The sequence below is a fragment of the Podarcis erhardii genome (genome assembly GCF_964252035.2).
Source record: "Podarcis erhardii genome assembly, chromosome: 9".
Lineage (NCBI taxonomy): Eukaryota > Metazoa > Chordata > Lepidosauria > Squamata > Lacertidae > Podarcis > Podarcis erhardii.
The window spans coordinates 64,604,672-64,622,332 of NC_138512.1; the positions used below are offsets into that span (position 1 = coordinate 64,604,672).

General features: G+C 45.6%; 1 protein-coding gene across 2 annotated transcripts in view; it reads left to right on the forward strand.

Annotated features, from left to right (window-relative positions):
- Window positions 1–10,530: 10,530 nt before the first annotated feature.
- Window positions 10,531–17,661, forward strand: part of FAM13A (family with sequence similarity 13 member A) — a 132,714-nt gene continuing 125,583 nt past the window's right edge. Inside the window, exons 1-2 of one of the 2 annotated variants that reach the window (XM_081876714.1) lie at window positions 10,531–10,724; window positions 14,348–14,537. In XM_081876714.1, coding sequence (XP_081732840.1) covers window positions 10,698–10,724; window positions 14,348–14,537 — 217 coding nt within the window. In that variant the 5' untranslated portion in view covers window positions 10,531–10,697. Of the gene's footprint in view, window positions 10,725–14,171; window positions 14,538–17,661 lie in introns of those variants that run through there. The other variant, XM_081876713.1, reaches the window with a different exon arrangement.

The window sequence follows — 17,661 nt, forward strand, 5'->3', positions numbered from 1 at the left end:
CAATGTTTTCTAACCTAGTGGTGTTCTTAGTTCAGGAGTCCCAACTTGACCCAGTGGCCATGGGTGCCATGTAGCGTGCCTGGCCCTAGCACTGAAATTTGTGGGTGCCTGGGCCCCTTTCATGGGGCATTTTGTGGGTGCTTGGGCACCCACGGCCTCGGGGAGTTGATGCCTATGCCACAGTCTGAGCAAGCAGACAAAACCAGCCTCTCAATGGTTCCACAGGATGGTTTGTTGCCGAATTTGTCACAACATCCTCTGTTTGCTTTCTCTCGCTCTCTCCTTGGCATGATAGCCAGCCAGAGGAGCTTTCACCTTGTATGGTTTTGTTCCCAGGGGAATTCTGGCTCGCTCCAACTGGCTCCCCTGGCCAAGGGAATTGAATCCACTTCAAAAATGTAACTGAGGTACATCAGCACTGATCCGTATTATTGCCCTGAGAGCCGTGACCAGTGGCGTAGCGTGGGTTGTCAGCACCCGGGGCAAGGCAAGTAATTTGCGCCCCCTAACCCGTGGATTTGCGCCCCTTAACCCTAACCCCCAGATGTTGCGCCCGGTGCAGCCGGGCCCCCCCTGCACCCCCCACGCTACGCCACTGGCCGTGACTCAGTGCCAGGACCTGACCTCATGTTCAAAATCTAACACTAATATAAAATTTTGTTTGAAATAGGCATTGAAGGACAGAGAAGTTTCCCCCGCCCCCTTGTCAGGGCATGCATGGAACAGGGCCAGTGATAAGCTGGGCTTAGACAGTGGAGGAGGGTCCATTAGGGCAAATTAAGAAACTGCTCCACTCATCTCAGTCTGCTTTCAGCCAATCCCTGCCAGCCTGCTTTCTAACTGTTTGACCAATCAAGTGGGTGGCTCTGTCTGTCCTTGGCTCTGGCGCCACCTGCTGTTCATCTTCCAACCTTCTGCCCTACCAATCCCAATGGGCACCAGTTGTCTGGTATTAGAGCAATGGGTGCTGGAAACAAAATAAAAAAGTGGACGGGCCACCCTTATCCTCTTGCTTTCTTCTTCTGCCACCCCTTTCTCCCCATTTGCCCCCCTCCTTGCCACCTTCATGTAATACAGCTGAGAGCCACATGCACCCATCATATCACAGGTTGCCCACCCCTGCATGGGTGATGTACCCTAAGGAGTTTAGAGAAACAAACAGTCAGCAGTGGAAGAGGTCAAGATACATGCATGCATCCTTATATTTGCATGCTACCTTTCCATAGTTCAAATCATGCTCAGTTTGCATGGATTTTTTTATTTTTAGGTTTGCAAACACAGCAAAATTAACGATGAATAAAACACTAAAAAGTACACGAAGCCGCCTAAACAATATCCAAGAGCAAGAGACTGTTTTTGTAGCTGGAGTCAGTCCAGGCCCTGCCCTCTCAGGCCAGTTGAAAAAAAGGCAAGGAGCAGTCCTTCCAGGACTCACAGTCAAGATAGATTTTCTACTGCATGGAACAATGCAAGTTGTATTGTTCAAGCAAGTCCTACTCAGAGTAGTCCTATTGAAATTAATTAAGTTGCATCAATTAACTTCAAACCAATAAAAAAAACACTTCAGAGGGTTTACTCTTGAGTAGAACTTGCATTGACTGCCACCCAATGTCCCTAGGGTCTTGAGAGCAACTCAACGGCTTTGATCTGTAGAACTGTTACTGTTACAGGTGATGCACATTGATGAAATCAATCTTTTAGTGCGACAGCACCTACACTTTGGAACTCCCTGCCCATTTGGACTTCCCATGGATATGATATTGCCCTCTTTTGGACACCTGCTTAAAACATTCTTGTTTAGTTTATCTAGACATGTAAAAATAAGCATGCATTTTAATTTCTTTTCAGCTTCCTGTTGATTCTAAAGATCTTTTGAATATTTTTAAACCCTGTTTTTAACGGCCTGACCATTTTAACATTTATTTATTTATTTTGCAACCCACTTTGAGACTTTATTACCATCAAGCAGAAAATAAAAACAAATTTTAACTGGAGTTCCATGTTGATGGATACAATTAAAATAATAATAATAACCACACAAACAAGTTTAATATCCAAATGATCAATATTGCCTGCACTGTTCATTGAAGACAGGAGAGAGAAAAGAGGGAAAAATAGACTAGGCCCCTCTCTGCGTTGGTGTTATGCCTGATGCCAAATGACTCCCAGGAATACAGCTAGAAATACATCAAAATGGTCTAAATGTTCTCTCGGCTCATTTGACCTATATCCTGCCTTCCAACTGACATGGCTAACCTTTACCCGTGAGAGCGACCAAAGGATAAAATCCATAAACTGCTTAGCCCTAAGAAGAAAAGAAATTCAGCCTTGATTTGATGGAAGCTAATCATGAGGATTCCAAAATGGCAATTAAATAAAAGACCGCTGGCAGAAGTAAAATGTTTTTTGGTCTCTGCATGTCCTGAGCACGGCCTCATTCTGCTCTCTTTTCCCCTCCCTTAAATGGCTACACTCACAAGCAACACTAAAGCAGGCTTCCCCAACTTGACGCTCTCCCAAGTGTTTTGGACTACAACTCGCATCTGCACAGCTGGGGCTGATGCATAGCTGTCAACCGTCCCTTATTTGGCAGGAAACTCCCTTATCCCAGTGCCGTGTCCCGCTGCTGTCCCGGATTGATGATATCCTGTAAATTTCCTGGGTTTCAAAGGAAGCAGCTCCTCTCCCTCCCTCCCTGCCAGCCAGGGAGGAGGGAGGCTCCAACTGTGTTGCTTGGCTGCGTTGCTCACCCAATAAGGAGTCTAAGAATGACTGGGGGGGGTGGAGCTTGCATGCCTTGTGCCGATCAAATCGGCCGCGTTGCCTGGGGACTCGCCTTTGCTCAGTGCTTCCCAGTAGAGAGGTGACGGTGGTTTTCCTTGCTGCATCCCCTTTGCTGGGTTGCTGCGCTGTGGGAACCACCGCTTGAGGCTTCGTTTGGCTGCTGGCTGGGCTTTCTGCCTTTGGCTCGGAGGGGCTCAGAAGTTGAACATACCTGTGCTGGGAAAATCCCTTATTTTGGCCGCTGATCCCTTATTTTCGAGGCTGCTGGTCCCTTATTTTCAAATCTGTAAGTTGACAGCTATGGGCTGATGGGAGTTGTAGTTCAAAGCACCTCGAGGAAGCCAGGTTTGGGGAAAGCAGCTCTAAACACAGTTTCCTCGTTTCTAATGTTCTTGGGTCAGCTGGCATTGGCTAAAAGGAGACTGTGGCAATCTGTATGGAAGCACTTCTTTGCAACACCATGCAAGCAGAACTGAAGGAAGGCTGAAGGAAGGGTCTCCACTGATCACGTCGGTCTTCCGAATACAGCCCTGATCCCCAGCTCGGGCTTTGTATGCTGCTGTAGTTAGGAACAACTTGATCAGGCAAAGAGGTAGAGATCAGCACTTGCATTAGAAATAAATACTGCCATCTTCTGTTGACTGTGAGACAGATGAGCTATGGGTTAAAAATACTGCCCTGTCTGCAGGCTAGATTTTGCCTCTAACAGAGACAAAACAGCCTTTTTAAAAATGATCTTTTCCCTATCCTATCCGCGGGCATGCCTTTTCTCTCTTTGGGGTGGGAATGGCAATTATTATTATTATTATTATTATTATTAATAATAATAATAATAATACCCTGGCCATCTGGCTGGGTTTCCCATTCTGGGCAGCTTCCAACAAAAGATTAAAAATACATTAAAACATCAGTTACAGATAGGTAGCCGTGTTGGTCTGCCATAGTCAAAACAAAAAATTCCTTCCAGTAGCACCTTAAAGACCAACTAAGTTAGTTCTAGGTATGAGCTTTCGTGTGCATGCACACTTCTTCAGATACACACTTCTTCAGATACACACTTCTTCAGATACACACGAAAGCTCATACCTAGAACTAACTTAGTTGGTCTTTAAGGTGCTACTGGAAGGAATTTTTTGTTTTGATTAAAACATCAGTCATTAAAAACTTTCCTAAACAGGGCTGCCTTCAGATGTCTTCTAAACGTCAGCTAGTTGTTTATTTCCTTGACATCTGATGGGAGGGCATTCCACAGAGCGGGTGCCACTACTGAGAAGGCCCTCTGCCTGGTTCCCTGTAACCTCACTTCTTGCAGTGAGGGAACCGCCAGAAGACCCTCGGAGCTGGACCTCGGTGTCCAGGCTGAACGATGGGGGTGAAGGTATACTGCAGGTATACTGCTTCAGGTATACTGGGCTGAGGCCATTTAGGGCTTTAAGGGTCAGCACCAACACTTTGAATTGTGCTCGGAAATGTACTGGGAGCCAATGTAGGTCTTTCAAGACCGGTGTTATGTGGTCTCGGCGGCCGCTCCCAGTCACCAGTCTAGCTGCAGGATGTGGGATAAGGGGTGGGGAGACTTTACTTCTGAAGCTGGGTGATGGTTATCCACACAGAATAGGGCCAGTCTATGGGTAACCCACCTCCCCGTCCCTATTGCAAGGATACCTAACCAAATCCAATACCCATACAGCCTGAATCCAGAGTCTCTCATCACCACCGAAGTGGCGTAGAGCCGCTAAAAAGAAAAGATACACATAGGCAGGTCTAGAGTAGGGATGGCGGAGAAATAAAGTTTTGTTTGCATTTTATGGGAGACTTAGGCAATTTGCATTTCCAGAAACAATGTAATAGCCAGAGCACAACAATTCATCACCTAGCGCTGAAACAGTGCAGAGTATGTGTAGGGGGAACAGAGGGACTCGACGCACATGTACACACCTTCCTGCCTCTGTTTGTGCATTGAGCACCCAGCTTCTTGGATGGATTTGTGAAGTCAGAAGAAAGGATCAGTAACAAGCTAGCTACTCTAGCAAGTCAAAGCTTCATACTGAAAGCAACCTGCTCCAGAATGCTGCCATTTACTTCAGTGGGATCGGAATGTTCCAAGGCTTACCTTTCGATCACATAGCTTACTATGAGCCAGAGCTCAGACCCGGATTTGTTTTTGCTTCTGGGGACTCAGCCCTGGGTCCTGTAAAGTAATAATTTAAAAGAGGGTGGAGGGAGAAATGTTGCTCTGAGCTTCCAAGCTACTGCAAATGGTTTGGGGGGGGGGGTGTTTGTTTGTTTTTTGCAAAATTTGGTGAAGAAGCAGCAAGGTAGTGGAAATTCAAGACTTGTGAAGTTCTGCACATACGGTAAGAGCTATTGTAGAGCTAGTTGAATGGGAACCTGAGGATCATCTAATCCCTTGCAATGCAGGAATATGCAGCTCTCCCTTACCGTGATCGGGTCTGCAACCTTGGCACTATCAACACCACACTCTAAGCAACTGAGCTATCCAGTATTAATATAATAAATCAGGAAAAATGTGGCCCCATCCTGGTTTTTGATAAACCTGCCATCTCCCTGCACACAGACTGCTAGCAATTCAGGGAGGTGGATTTAACCTAACCACCTCCCTGCTGTGAGGCACCCTTCCACCTGCAGAGACTTTTTTTGTTTTGCTATTCTCTGAATTGATGCAGCCCAAGCAGGCCTGTATGACATGTTACCTCTGCATGTGTGAATTGGCTCTGAGATGGCTGGGCACGGTGACAGTAACCAAGAAGTGGTATGGGCTTGTGACATTTGGCAGGCGCAAGTATAGAAACAGTGACAGGATGAATTAAAAGAATATAAAAAGCTTTTAACAAATATCCTGTGAAATAGTTCAGCCATGGCAAACTCCCAGTGGGAATAATTATGAGCTGTACAAATAGTCAGACACAAGTGTTCATCTCAGCGGAGCCTGACTTTCATTATTATTAAATGACTGAAGAGGAACTATATTATGAGCAGAGATCGGTGAGAAGGGCTGACAGCATTGCTACCTATTAATGAAAGGCTGCTGGAGGAACAAAGCGCCGTCAAATGCTGGGGAAAAGAGAATAGATTATATATTTAATGACAGTTTTGTCTATAGTATTTTATGAGGACCATATTTTCACTAATACAGTACATACAGTCTAATTCATGCTTCTTCATATACAGTGGTACCTCGGGTTAAGAACTTAATTCGTTCAGGAGGTCCATTCTTAACCTGAAACTGTTCTTAACCTGATGGGGCCTCCTGCTGTCTCCGCGCTGCCAGAGCACGATTTCTGTTCTCATCCTGAGGCAAAGTTCTTAACCTGAGGTACTATTTTTGAGTTAGCGGAGTCTGTAACCTGACAGATCCAATCATCTTGTCCACATCAATCCATGGGTGAAGCCAAGGGGGGCAGCGAGGGGGGGCCTAGATCCAGAAAAATTATCAAAAAGCATTGAAAGTACTTAATTATTTGAGGTTCTTCCCCACCACCACCCCCAGCAGAAGCCTGCCCCCTGTAATGTCCTCTTCACGGGGTATTTATACCCATGATTTCCCAACTTTGATTTCCTCAAAAAAATAGCTCCAGCCTCAAGCCTTAACAACTGAAACTCATCCAACACTATGGTACTTGACTGTGCTTTGGACATCCCATGAGAATCATCTGCTATGACAGCGGAGTCAAGATCTTGATGGATGCAAGCGATTTTATCCTCAAAACGCTTTGCAAACAAGTTACTGTGAGCTACCATTAGTCACCTCCTTTGGGCCAGACTGTGAAAGACCCTGAACTACACAAAAAAGCTATGCTGGACCACACAGTGACGATGCAACTGAGGTAGCAAAGTATGCCTTCTTTGCTGTCTTCACAGCAATCGGTCGGCTTGATAATAAGTCCTCACCAGTGTTTGACTGCTCTCAACTAGAGTTTTCCTCCACTCACCTTCCAGCTGTCTCCCAGCTTGTTTCCTGGGTTGGTGTTAGGTAAAGGGACCCCTGACCGTTAGGTCCAGTCGTGGACGACTCTGGGGTTGCGGTGCTCATCTCGCTTTACTGGCCGAGGGAGCCGGAGTACAGCTTCTGGGTCATGTGGCCAGCATGACTAAGCCGCTTCGGGCGAAACCAGAGAAGTGCACGGAAATGCCATTTACCTTCCCACCGGAGCGGTACCTATTTATCTACAGTGGTACCTCAGGTTACATACACTTCAGGTTACACATGCTTCAGGTTACAGACTCCGCTAACCCAGAAATAGTACCTCGGGTTAAGAACTTTGCTTCAGGATGAGAACAGAAATCACGTGGTGGCAGCAGGAGGCCCCATTAGCTAAAGTGGTGATTCAGGTTAAGAACAGTTTCAGGTTAAGAACAGACCTCCGGAACAAATTAAGTACTTAACCTGAGGTACCACTGTCCTTGCACTTTGACGTGCTTCCGAACTGCTAGGTTGACAGGAGCAGGGACCGAGCAACAGGAGCTCACCCCGTCGCGGGGATTCGAACCACTGACCTTCTGATCAGAGAGCCTTAGGCTCTGTGGCAATGGCTGAACTTTGAGAGGGAAAACTGTCCTTCTGTGGGTTTTTTTTTTAAAGGGAAGTGCCTTTGGTACCTTCAACACGGCGAAATGCATCTGATGAAGTCTGCAAAAGCATACGATGCCACAATGAATCTGTCAATCTTTTAAGGTTCCCCAAGAACTCTTTGTTGTTTCTTAGACTGAAGTGTCAGCTTCTGTGCTGCTTCTTAACTGCTAGGCAGACCCAACGCAAACACGCAGTCTGGTTTCATTTGTGTAACAGCAAATGAAGGCGCTGGGAGGAAAGTACATTAGAGAGGATTGGGCAGAGGGTGGTTTCAAACAATTATCACCCTCCCCCCTGCAATGGAGTGGGGAACCTTTCCCAGCCAATAGGCTGCATCCGTACCTCAGCAACTTTGGGGTGAGGGCCACATACCAGTGATGGGCAGGGCCAGAGGCAAAAAAGTGGTTGGAGCAAAGGGACGTAACTCTTACTGTTGCACAGAGGCTAATTCCACCAGTGTAACAGGACCTATCAGCATTGGCATTGACGGCTCCTGAAGGCACACCTGTTTAAGCAAGCATTTCCCTCAACTAGGGTTTGAGTTTTATTTGACTGTTATAAGCTTTATTTGGTTAAAAAGCAGTTCTGAATCGTATTTTTAATTGCTTGCTTTATTGTATATTTTAATGCCCAATGGAATTACGGCACGTTTTAATTATATATTGGTTTTATAGTTATAAATAGTTCAGTAGCCATTTGGGCATATAAGCAGTAGATAAATAAAGAAGAAGAATTCATAACAATTCCAGTCACACAAAAGACAGAAGTTTCGACACACATTTTATTTATGTCATGAACTGGCAGGACAATGGAAAGGAGGAGGAGGAGGATCCTGGCGAGGGGGTGTAGCCGTGGCTGGTACACACCGGGGGCAAGCTGGGGGGTGGAGAAGGAGATGTTGGGGGCATAGAAAATACTCATGGGGAGACAGAGGGTGGCAAGGGGATGATAGTCAGTGCACAGGAACCAGAGGAGAACCCTTCACCAGAACCAGAGGGGCCCCTCTCTCCACGAACACGGTGGGCTCTGAGGCATAGGGAGCAGTGTGAGGTATGCTCTACAGGGATGTCCAGTAAGGCAACACGGTGACCAAGTACAACAATGCGATGTCAATATGAACTCTTTATATAATCTATACAGAACATGGACAGTATGAAATATATGAAATATGCACTCTCTGCAAAACCAAATAAACAGAAATCTTATAAATCTCTGAAAGTCACAAAATATGCACTCTTGATGGGTTCTTTAGAAAACATAGAACCAAATAAACATAAGTCTTATAAGTCTCTGAAAGTCTTTGTGGGCTATGCAAGTCTCTGAAAGAAGCAATGCGTCAGATCTGGTAACAACAAGCCGAAAAGCTGTGTTTAGTGACGTCCAACACTGCCGAAGTGGACCGCAAACAGACATAGTGAACAGTAATTCTGGGTATACCCACTGTTTCGTGGAAATCTTCAACACAGCAGAAGGATACAGAAATGCTTCATAAACCCACTGATATGGTGAATGGAATTGTATAACGACGACTGCTATGGAGCAGTGGTCATAAAGTTATGTTATGTATAAATGAAGATGGCTACTGAACTATTTATAATTGTCTGGCTACAGGGATGTCCGACAGGTCGATCGTGATCTACCGGTCGATTGCGTAGTGTCCTTGGTCAATCGTGGTCGATCGCGATACCCTGATAACATCCCCACCCCCGAAAGAAAAACAACAACTCTGGTCAATCCAATGGGTGGATAACTGCCAGTTGTTGTTTTTTTACAGTGGGAGTAGATCGCAACCTCTTGGAAGCTGGACGTGCCTGCTCTAGGAGGCTGAGACAGGCAAGGGCTCACAGCCCAGCTCCCTAGCTGGCCAGGTGAGGCTTGCTAGCTCTGGGAGGAGGTGTGTGATTTCTCAGGCTCAGGACAGGTGAGGGTCACGTGCCTCATCAAGCCCAGATGCTGCAATCAAGATTCAAGGTATAAAAGTGAAGCAGAGCTGAGTTGCTCTGTCTGCTTAACTTCTCACGTTGATGGACCTTGCCTTGGATTTTCCAGGAGCAAAGTGTGAGTGTATACGCCAGTGGGGACTTGTCTCCAGGTTTGCCGGGGGTTCAGGACTTTATTCACTCTTAAATTTATATCGCTCCTTTCATTCAGGGAGCTCAAGGCAGCAAAGGTGGTTCTTCCGTTCCTCATTCCACCCCCTGTCCAGAAGAACCCAGTGGAGTGGATTAGGCTGAGAGACATTGACTGGCCCAAGGTGGTCCCATGAGTTTTGTGGCTGAGTAGAGATTTGAACCCTGATCCCCCTGGTCCTAGCCCAATGCATGCAATCGGTATTTTGAAGACCTATCCAGGCAGAAGCACCGTGGAACAGCACCGCTGATAAGTGTGGCCCCGGTAGATCCAACAGAGCTTTCCTTACATCCTTTAGAAAATGAATAGGCTTGGGTGAGTTGGCAGAAGAAATGAAATCTTCACACAGGAATTGGATCAGTCCAAAAGGTGGACTCTTGAGAGTCCCATGGACTGCAAGAAGATCAAACCGATTCATTCTTAAGGAAATCAGCCCTGAGTGCTCACTGGAAGGGCAGATCGTGAAGCTGAGGCTCCAATACTTTGGCCACCTCATGAGAAGAGAAGACTCCCTGGAAAAGACCCTGATGTTGGGAAAGATGGAGGGCACAAGGAGAAGAGGACAGAGATGGTTGGACAGTGTTCTCGAAGCTACCAACATGAGTTTAACCAAACTGCGGGAGACAGTGGAAGACAGGAGTGCCCGGCGTGCTCTGGTCCATGGGGTCACGAAGAGTCGGACGCGACTAAAAGACTAAACAACAACAACAAAAGGTGATGGTGGTAGAGGAAATCAGCATCTTGTGGCCCGAAATCAGGATATCTCAGAGCCCTGTAAAGGAAGCAGCCGGGAGTGGGGTGGCTTTGCTGGCAGACGCCTTCAGACCAGCTTCCTTCCTTGCACGAAATCCTTGGAAGTGGCAAGACGTTGGCGACTCTTAAGTCCCGGGTCACATGACCCTTCCCAGTCCGCCAATGCAAGAGTCGCTGGCTCAGATTTCAGTTCCAGGGTCTTGATTCCAGCCATGTGCATGCAAAGCAGGAAGGAGAGCTCGAAAAGTTTTGGGGGAAACGCTTGAGAGCTGCTGTTTTTGTTTTTGTTTTGTTTTCTCCCGCGAAGCCGCAGCAGAAGGCAAAGTTGGAAGAAAGCTTTCCGTGTCTCGGGAGGGAGGCTTTGCCTTGAGTCTCCAGCAGTCTGCTTAATGCCTTCATCCTATCTTCATTACTTCTTTCAGACACTCCGGAGAGAATGGGGGCAGGCGCATTAGCCATCTGTGTGAGTACGAGGCGGCGGGCTGCGCGGGGAAACCGAGGGAGGCTCTCTCTTGCAAATGGGTGCGCAATTGCGCGCAAATGGGTGCCTGCGCGCGCGCTCTCTCTCTCTGCGCCCACCCACGACGTGGGGGGAGGGGGGAATATTGAGCTCAGTCTAACATTTTGAATGGTGCAATAAAGTGGTTTAGTCAGTCGGTGTGTCTAGATCTGTTGTCTTACAATGTGGGGGACTTCCAGGTTTTGTGTGTGTGTGTGTGTGTGTGTGTGTGTAATTTTGGGGGCATTTTTTAATAGGTGCAAAACAGAATAAATAACATCGGAGCCATGGATTGGGGGGGGGCATATAGAGAAGAGATGAAAAACCAAACATTGGTTAGACGTGTATAAAAAGCATTTTGTTTTTCCAGTGTTAAGCTTATGTTCAGTTCATTCCGTTTCTGCTGTTATTTCTCAGCCTCAAAAGTCAGCCCTTCTCTGCCTCTCTTATTTTATAATCTACGTGATTCGAAAATAATTGTACAGCAATTCCACCTAGGAGATGTAGCTTGCCTCCTTCGTTTTGATGAAGAGACTTGGGGGGGGGTTGATGTTGTTTAGATTCTGGGTGTTTGATCAGCAGCACAATTATGCATAGACTCAAAAGTAAATGTCACTGAATTCATTGGGCCTCAGTCCCGTCCCCCCACCCAATGTATAGAACTGCAGTTCCAGTAGTATTTTTAAAAATCTATTTTTGCACCACAACTTCTATTTTGTTTATAACTATTTCCCGAAATTGTTTCAGTAGCTTGTAGTTAAGCACTTTGCAGTTCTTGGTTTATTTTTCATTTAAAGTCATTGTATAAGTGCCAGGTTTGCATGTAAAATAAACAAACAAACCCATTTTTTTCCAGAGTAGGGCTTTCTGTTGTGTTATGTCTTCTCTGTTAGTGATCATGCCTGCAGTCTTCCCTCTAAAAAAGGTTTTGCTCCTAAGCAAGTACGTGCATGTTTGCCACCAATATGGGTAAGTTTGAAGCTGTGTTTAAAAATTGGAGCCGCTCAGATAAATGTGCAGATTTAAAGGCATTTTTTAAACAATGAAGAAACAAGCGAGATTCAACTTCCTCCTGCAGCACTGTGAGGCAGGATTGATAATGTGTACACTATTTTATTCTTTTTAACTAACATTCCAAGATGGATGTTTCAGAGGGAAGGATTTGCTGTTCCATGCATATATTTTGCCTATTTTGTAGGCACTAGAGATTTAGTGGATTTAGCAGATGGGTAGGCAGAAGACCATGTGCTCCCCTCTCTGCTTTTTTCTGAATGCACATAAATAAATAACATTAAAAGAATTAGTACGCACTGTCTGCCTTTTCCATTTCTTGAGTCTTGCATGTTTCGCTTTTGAACCTTTCCCATTTTTCATGTTCGAAAGGACAGGTTAGCAGTGTAGTTCTCTGAAGTCTGTGCGGAAGCCAGCCACTTTTGAGTTCAGTGGGGCTTAACTCCCAAGGTAAATGTGTACAGTCATACCTCTTGTTACGTTTGCTTCAGGTTAAATCTTTTCAGGTTGCGTCCCGCAGCGACACGGAAGTACTGGAAAGGGTTACTTCCAGGTTTCGCCGCTCACGCATGTGCAGACGCTCAAAATGATGTCACGCGCATGCACAGAAGCGGCAAATCGCGACCCGCACGGATGCAGGTTGCGTTCTGCTCATTTTGCGAATGGGGCTCCGGAACGGATCCCGTTCGCAACCAGAGGTACCACTGTAATAGGATGGCCACCTTCATTCTTAAAACAAGTTTTATTAGGAGTGGGAATCTTGGCTGGCTTCTTTGGAACTTAAATAGTTGTCGTCCCCCCCCCCCCGCCCCGTGCATCATTTCAGGAGTAGAAAGCTGGTAAAGTTATGTTTATATAGTGGCTTAGAGCAGGACCACACAGCTCACCAAGCAGAACCCCTTTGCTCTGCAAGCCCTTGAAGAAGGAATGCAGTAAAAGTGGCAGAACCTTATGCTAGGATGAACACGATTATCAGGTGGCCTCATAGCACGGCTCCAAGAGCTACAAGAGGCCTTTCACCAGGCATAATGTTCCCTGGAACATTTGCGCTATGCAGCCCAGTTTTAAAATGAATGTCATATAGCGCTTCATTGAATTACCAATGGGACATCCTTGGGAGATGTGTGAATGGAGGATATATCGCAACAGGTAGTGATGGAGGAAGCTGTTTTTGATACATGCCAGCTAGCAGTGTTAAAAATAACGCACACTGCTATTTTTCTGTTAAACATCCACATTTTAGCTTTGACTCTCAGAATCGTTGGAAGGGACCCCAAGGGTCATCTAGCCCAACCCCCTTGTGATGCAGGAATATCAACTGAAGCATCCATGACAGGTGGCCATCCAACCTCTCCTTAAAAACCTCCAAGGAAGGAGAGTCTGCCACCTCTTGTTGGAGTCTGTTCCACTGTCGAACAGCTCTTGCTGTCAGAAAGTTTTTCTGAATGTTTAGTCGGAATCTCCTTTCTTGTGACTTGAAGCCATTGGTTCGAGTCCTACCCTCCAGAGCAGGAGAAAACAAGCTTGCTCTATCTTCCAGAAAACAAACAGATAAAATTTTATAGACTAACCAGCCCAAGGAGATGATAGATAGATAGATAGATAGATAGATAGATAGATATAGGTAGATGATAGATAGATGATAGATGATAGATAGATAGATAGATAGATAGATAGATAGATAGATAGATACTGTGTTTTCTGGCGTATAAGACTACTTTTTAACCCAGGGAAATCTACTCAAAAGTCGGGGGTCGTCTTATATGCCGGCTACAGCAGCAGCTCCTGCAGCAACTCCCCACCAAAGGATAAAACGACAGCAAATTAAATCAGAGGACACCAAGCTCTCTAGATGAAGCAGAAATATGCTTGAAAATTGGCCCCAGAAGCCTCCGGCCCCTGGGTAGTGGAGCGGATTTCCGAGCCGGACTGGAGATTGTTTTTTTAATTTTTATTTGGTGTGCATTGGAAGAGGGGTAGTCTTATAAAGCGAGTATATCCCAAACTCTATATTTTAACTGGAAAAGTTGGGGGGGGGGTCATCGGTCCAGATGATTCTGGACTGGATGGGCTATTGGCCTGAACCAGCAAGGCTGTTAGGAAAAATCCAGCTTGTAAACAGCGCTGCTGCTCTTCCGCTGTGGCAGAAATCCATTTCTCAGTGTCTGGTTACTCTGCCAGGCCATTCGGCTATTTACCTCTATGTTTACCCTGATGTTTCAGAGAAGAACGGCTTCCATTCATAGAGCGTGTCTCTCGTTTCTGCTCCACCCACAGTTGCTCTGGCGATGCAGCTTGGAGACTTCCAAGTTATCCACTCTGTTGCTCGGCTACGTATTCCAGGCTCCTCCTCCTCTGACTTTCTTTTTCCCTTTTCAGTCTCTCCCTGTGTGTGCATGTTTCCGTCCCAGATCTTTTCGGAAGAATTCCTCTCCGCCGGGTTTTGTTTGTTTTTGTTGAGAATTTAAAACCCGAAAGGCCTGCCTTTGAATGCTCAGCTTTCCTTTCGTAGAGCCACCATGCAGCCCCCTATTGTCACGATGACCGACTGCTCCCTCTTTCTGTGCTCTTTCAAGCAAAGCAAATCCGCTGTCAGGCTGAAAGAAGACATGAAGAAGATTGCGGCAGCCCCACTGAGTGGCCAGAGGGGAGCTGCCTGCCAGAAGGTGTTTGGTGTAAGCCTGCATGAACTTCAGCAGCAGGGACTGAGCAAGAACGGAGTCCCGGCCGTCGTGTGGGAGATTGTTGAATACCTGACTTTGCATGGTAAGCTGCTAGCGGAACCCTCCTTGTTGGAAAAAGGGGAAAAGAAAGGTTTATCTTTAAGGTACAGGTAGCGAACATGTGGCCCACCAGATGTTGCAGAGCTTACATATCTCTATGCGGCCTAGGACCCACGTACCTACGGGACCGCCTCTTCTGGTATGCCCCACGGAGGACCTTAAGGTCCACAAATGACAACATTTTGGAGGTCCCAGGTTGCAAGGTGGTTAGGTTGGTCTCAACTAGGGCCAGGGCTTTTTCAGTACTGGCCCCGACCTGGTGGAACACTCTGTCACAAGAGACTAGGGCCCTGCAGGACTTGACATCTTTCCACAGGGCCTGCAAGATAGAGCTGTTCCACCTGGCCTTTGGTTTGGACTCAGTCTGACCCTTATGTTTCCTTCACCGTATGGTTTTGACTTTTAAAATGAGGCTGCATTTTAAATTGCATTTAAACCTGTATTTTAAATTGTGTTCTTTTTTTCTTATTATGTTTTTACTGAAAATTTATTGACGTTAGCTGCCCTGAGCCCGGCTCTGGCCGGGGAGGGTGGGGTATAAATACAATTTATTATTATTATTATTATCCCTGACCATAGGCCATGTTGACTGGGACTGGTGGGGGCTTATTATTATTAATTTAATGTATATACCATCCTTCATCAAAAGATCTGGGGGCGGTTCACAAGATTATTTATTTTCTTACTTCGGGCATTTGGACCCAACTCTCCAGCCAAAAGGGCCCCCAGAGCAGCTTACATACAGTAAATCAGAACAAGAACTCAGCTTCCTGTCTCGCCTTCTGTTGGGATTTCTGCTTCAAGGTGGCAGTTGGAGTCCCACAAATTCTGGAGAGTTGCAGGTTCCTCGCTCTTGCTTTAAGGGGCTGCCTGTACTCTCAATGTGTAAATGCATTTTATCTCAGTCTGTAACTTCTATTGGCTCTCTCTTCCCACCTACTTCCAGAGAATGCTGGGAATTGTAGTTTGGTGATTCTGGGAAGTGTCTATTAGAGACCCCAGGCGCCCTCTTAGGACTGCGTTTCCCCTTAAAAGAAAACTCCTAAACTAAGTTCAGGGTTCTTCCAGGGACACTGTTTGTTGGTTTGCATAAGATTTGGCCGTCATCACCACACACTTTCTTGAACAATTATCTCGTCGCTGCAAAAAGTCAAATAAAAAAATGGTGGGAAATTGCCCCCGGGAAGTGTGGAATAACAGCCACTATCTGGTATTGTTGTATAACTTTCTGAGAACATTTCAAGAGGAACGCTCAATTAACAGGGGACATTGTGTAACCTCTGTGCATGTTTTGTGTGAACGTATTGGCACAAATCCGCTCTGAAAGTCCGTTCGACTTCCAAAACTTTCCGCTTCTAAAGCCCGGCTTCTGATTGGCTACAGGAGCTTCCTGCAGCCAATTGGAAACCCTGTCGGATGTTCAGCTTCCAAAAGAACGTTCGAAAACCGGAACACTCACTCCCGGTTTTCGATCGTTTGGGAGTCGAAACGTTCGACTCCCAAGGCATTCAGGAGCCAAGGTACGACTGTAATAGCTGATCTGAAAGCTCAAGTCTGTGGTGTAGATGCATGTGTATATTTTATTTCATTTTACGTGGAACAGTTCTATTCTGACTTTCTTCCATCCTGGTACTCAAGATAGTCTGGACAGACACTGTCAACACCCAGACTTGCTTATCGTGTGCAAGGGGGCTGCCTCATGTGTCTTCAGACCAAGCCTGGGTGTTGATCTCTGCGGTGATTTTCAAAGCCCCCTGATTGTCATGCTCTAATGCAGACTTCCTGAAGCCAGTGTGGTGTCATGGTTAGATCTAAGGGTGCCAGTGTGCTGTAACGTTGTTAGAGTGTTGGACCAGGACCTGGGAGAGCAGGGTTCGAATCCCCACTCAGCCATGAAGCTCACTGGCTGACGCTGGGCTAGTCACCATCTCTTAGCCTAACCTACCTCACAGGGCTGTTGTAAAGATGAAATGGAGAGGTGGAGAATCGTGTATACCACTTTAAGCTCCTTGGAGCTTAAATATAAAGCTCCTTGGAGCTTTAAGCTCCTTGGAGCTTAAAAATAATAATAATAATAATAATAATAATAATAATAATAATAATAATAATAGTGAAATAAAATTAAAATGGAAGAAAGTGGGGATCTAAGAGCACCAACATACTAAGTAGGTTCAGGTTCAAATTTCACATAATTATTAAATAAATCTAATCTTAAATGCTCCGTAATGCTTATATTTTTGTGCATGCAAGTTAAAGAACTAAGCAAGTAGTCTTAAGTTTGATGGTGTGTGAATAATTCTCAGCTTTCTGATTTAAAGGGATCTTGTTTTTCTGCAATGTGCCCTGTTTTCCAGCAGATGTCAGAGAAGGATTGCTAGGCTTTAGTGGAGGCCGGTTTCTGCTGAGGACCTTTTGAGGCATTTGATGCGAACTCCTGTGGGCTAAACACGTAGCTCTTGTCAGGGCCAAACAACAACCAAAGGGTTTTTTTCTTTACTTTATTTATTTATTTATTTATTAGATTTATATGCTGCCCTTCATCGTAAGATCTCAGGATGGCTCACAGATTAAAATACAGGATGAAAACAAGCAAATAAGTAAAACAAAATGGCAAAACAATAAGCCCCCCTTCCCACAGGCACATTTAAAAGGCTGTAGAATATTAAACAGCCAAAGGCCTGGTTGAAGAGGAATGTTTTTCCCTGGCACCTATATATATATAGAGAGAGAGAGAGAGTGCTTTTTCCCAGGGGCAAGCAGGGGTATGCATACCTCTAAACATTTTGTGACTATTTGTACTTTTGTCCATTTACTGTATTTATTTTCTCCGATTTGAACTATAAAATTGTGATTTTCTTGAGTCAAAATGAGAGTACCCCTAAACATTATTTTAGGGAATATATATATATATATAGTCACCAGGCTGTTCTCCACTGCACTAATTTCCTATTTGTTGGGTGTGTGTTTTTTTCCACACAAGAGAGCATTCAGAATTGTGATATTTCCCCCTTCACAGTTCGAAATGAGGCAGTTCCATTCTCCCACTTGGATCTTTACCACCTTGTTGTGCATGTATGTCTATCCCAGGCCTACATTTTTTTGGCCCT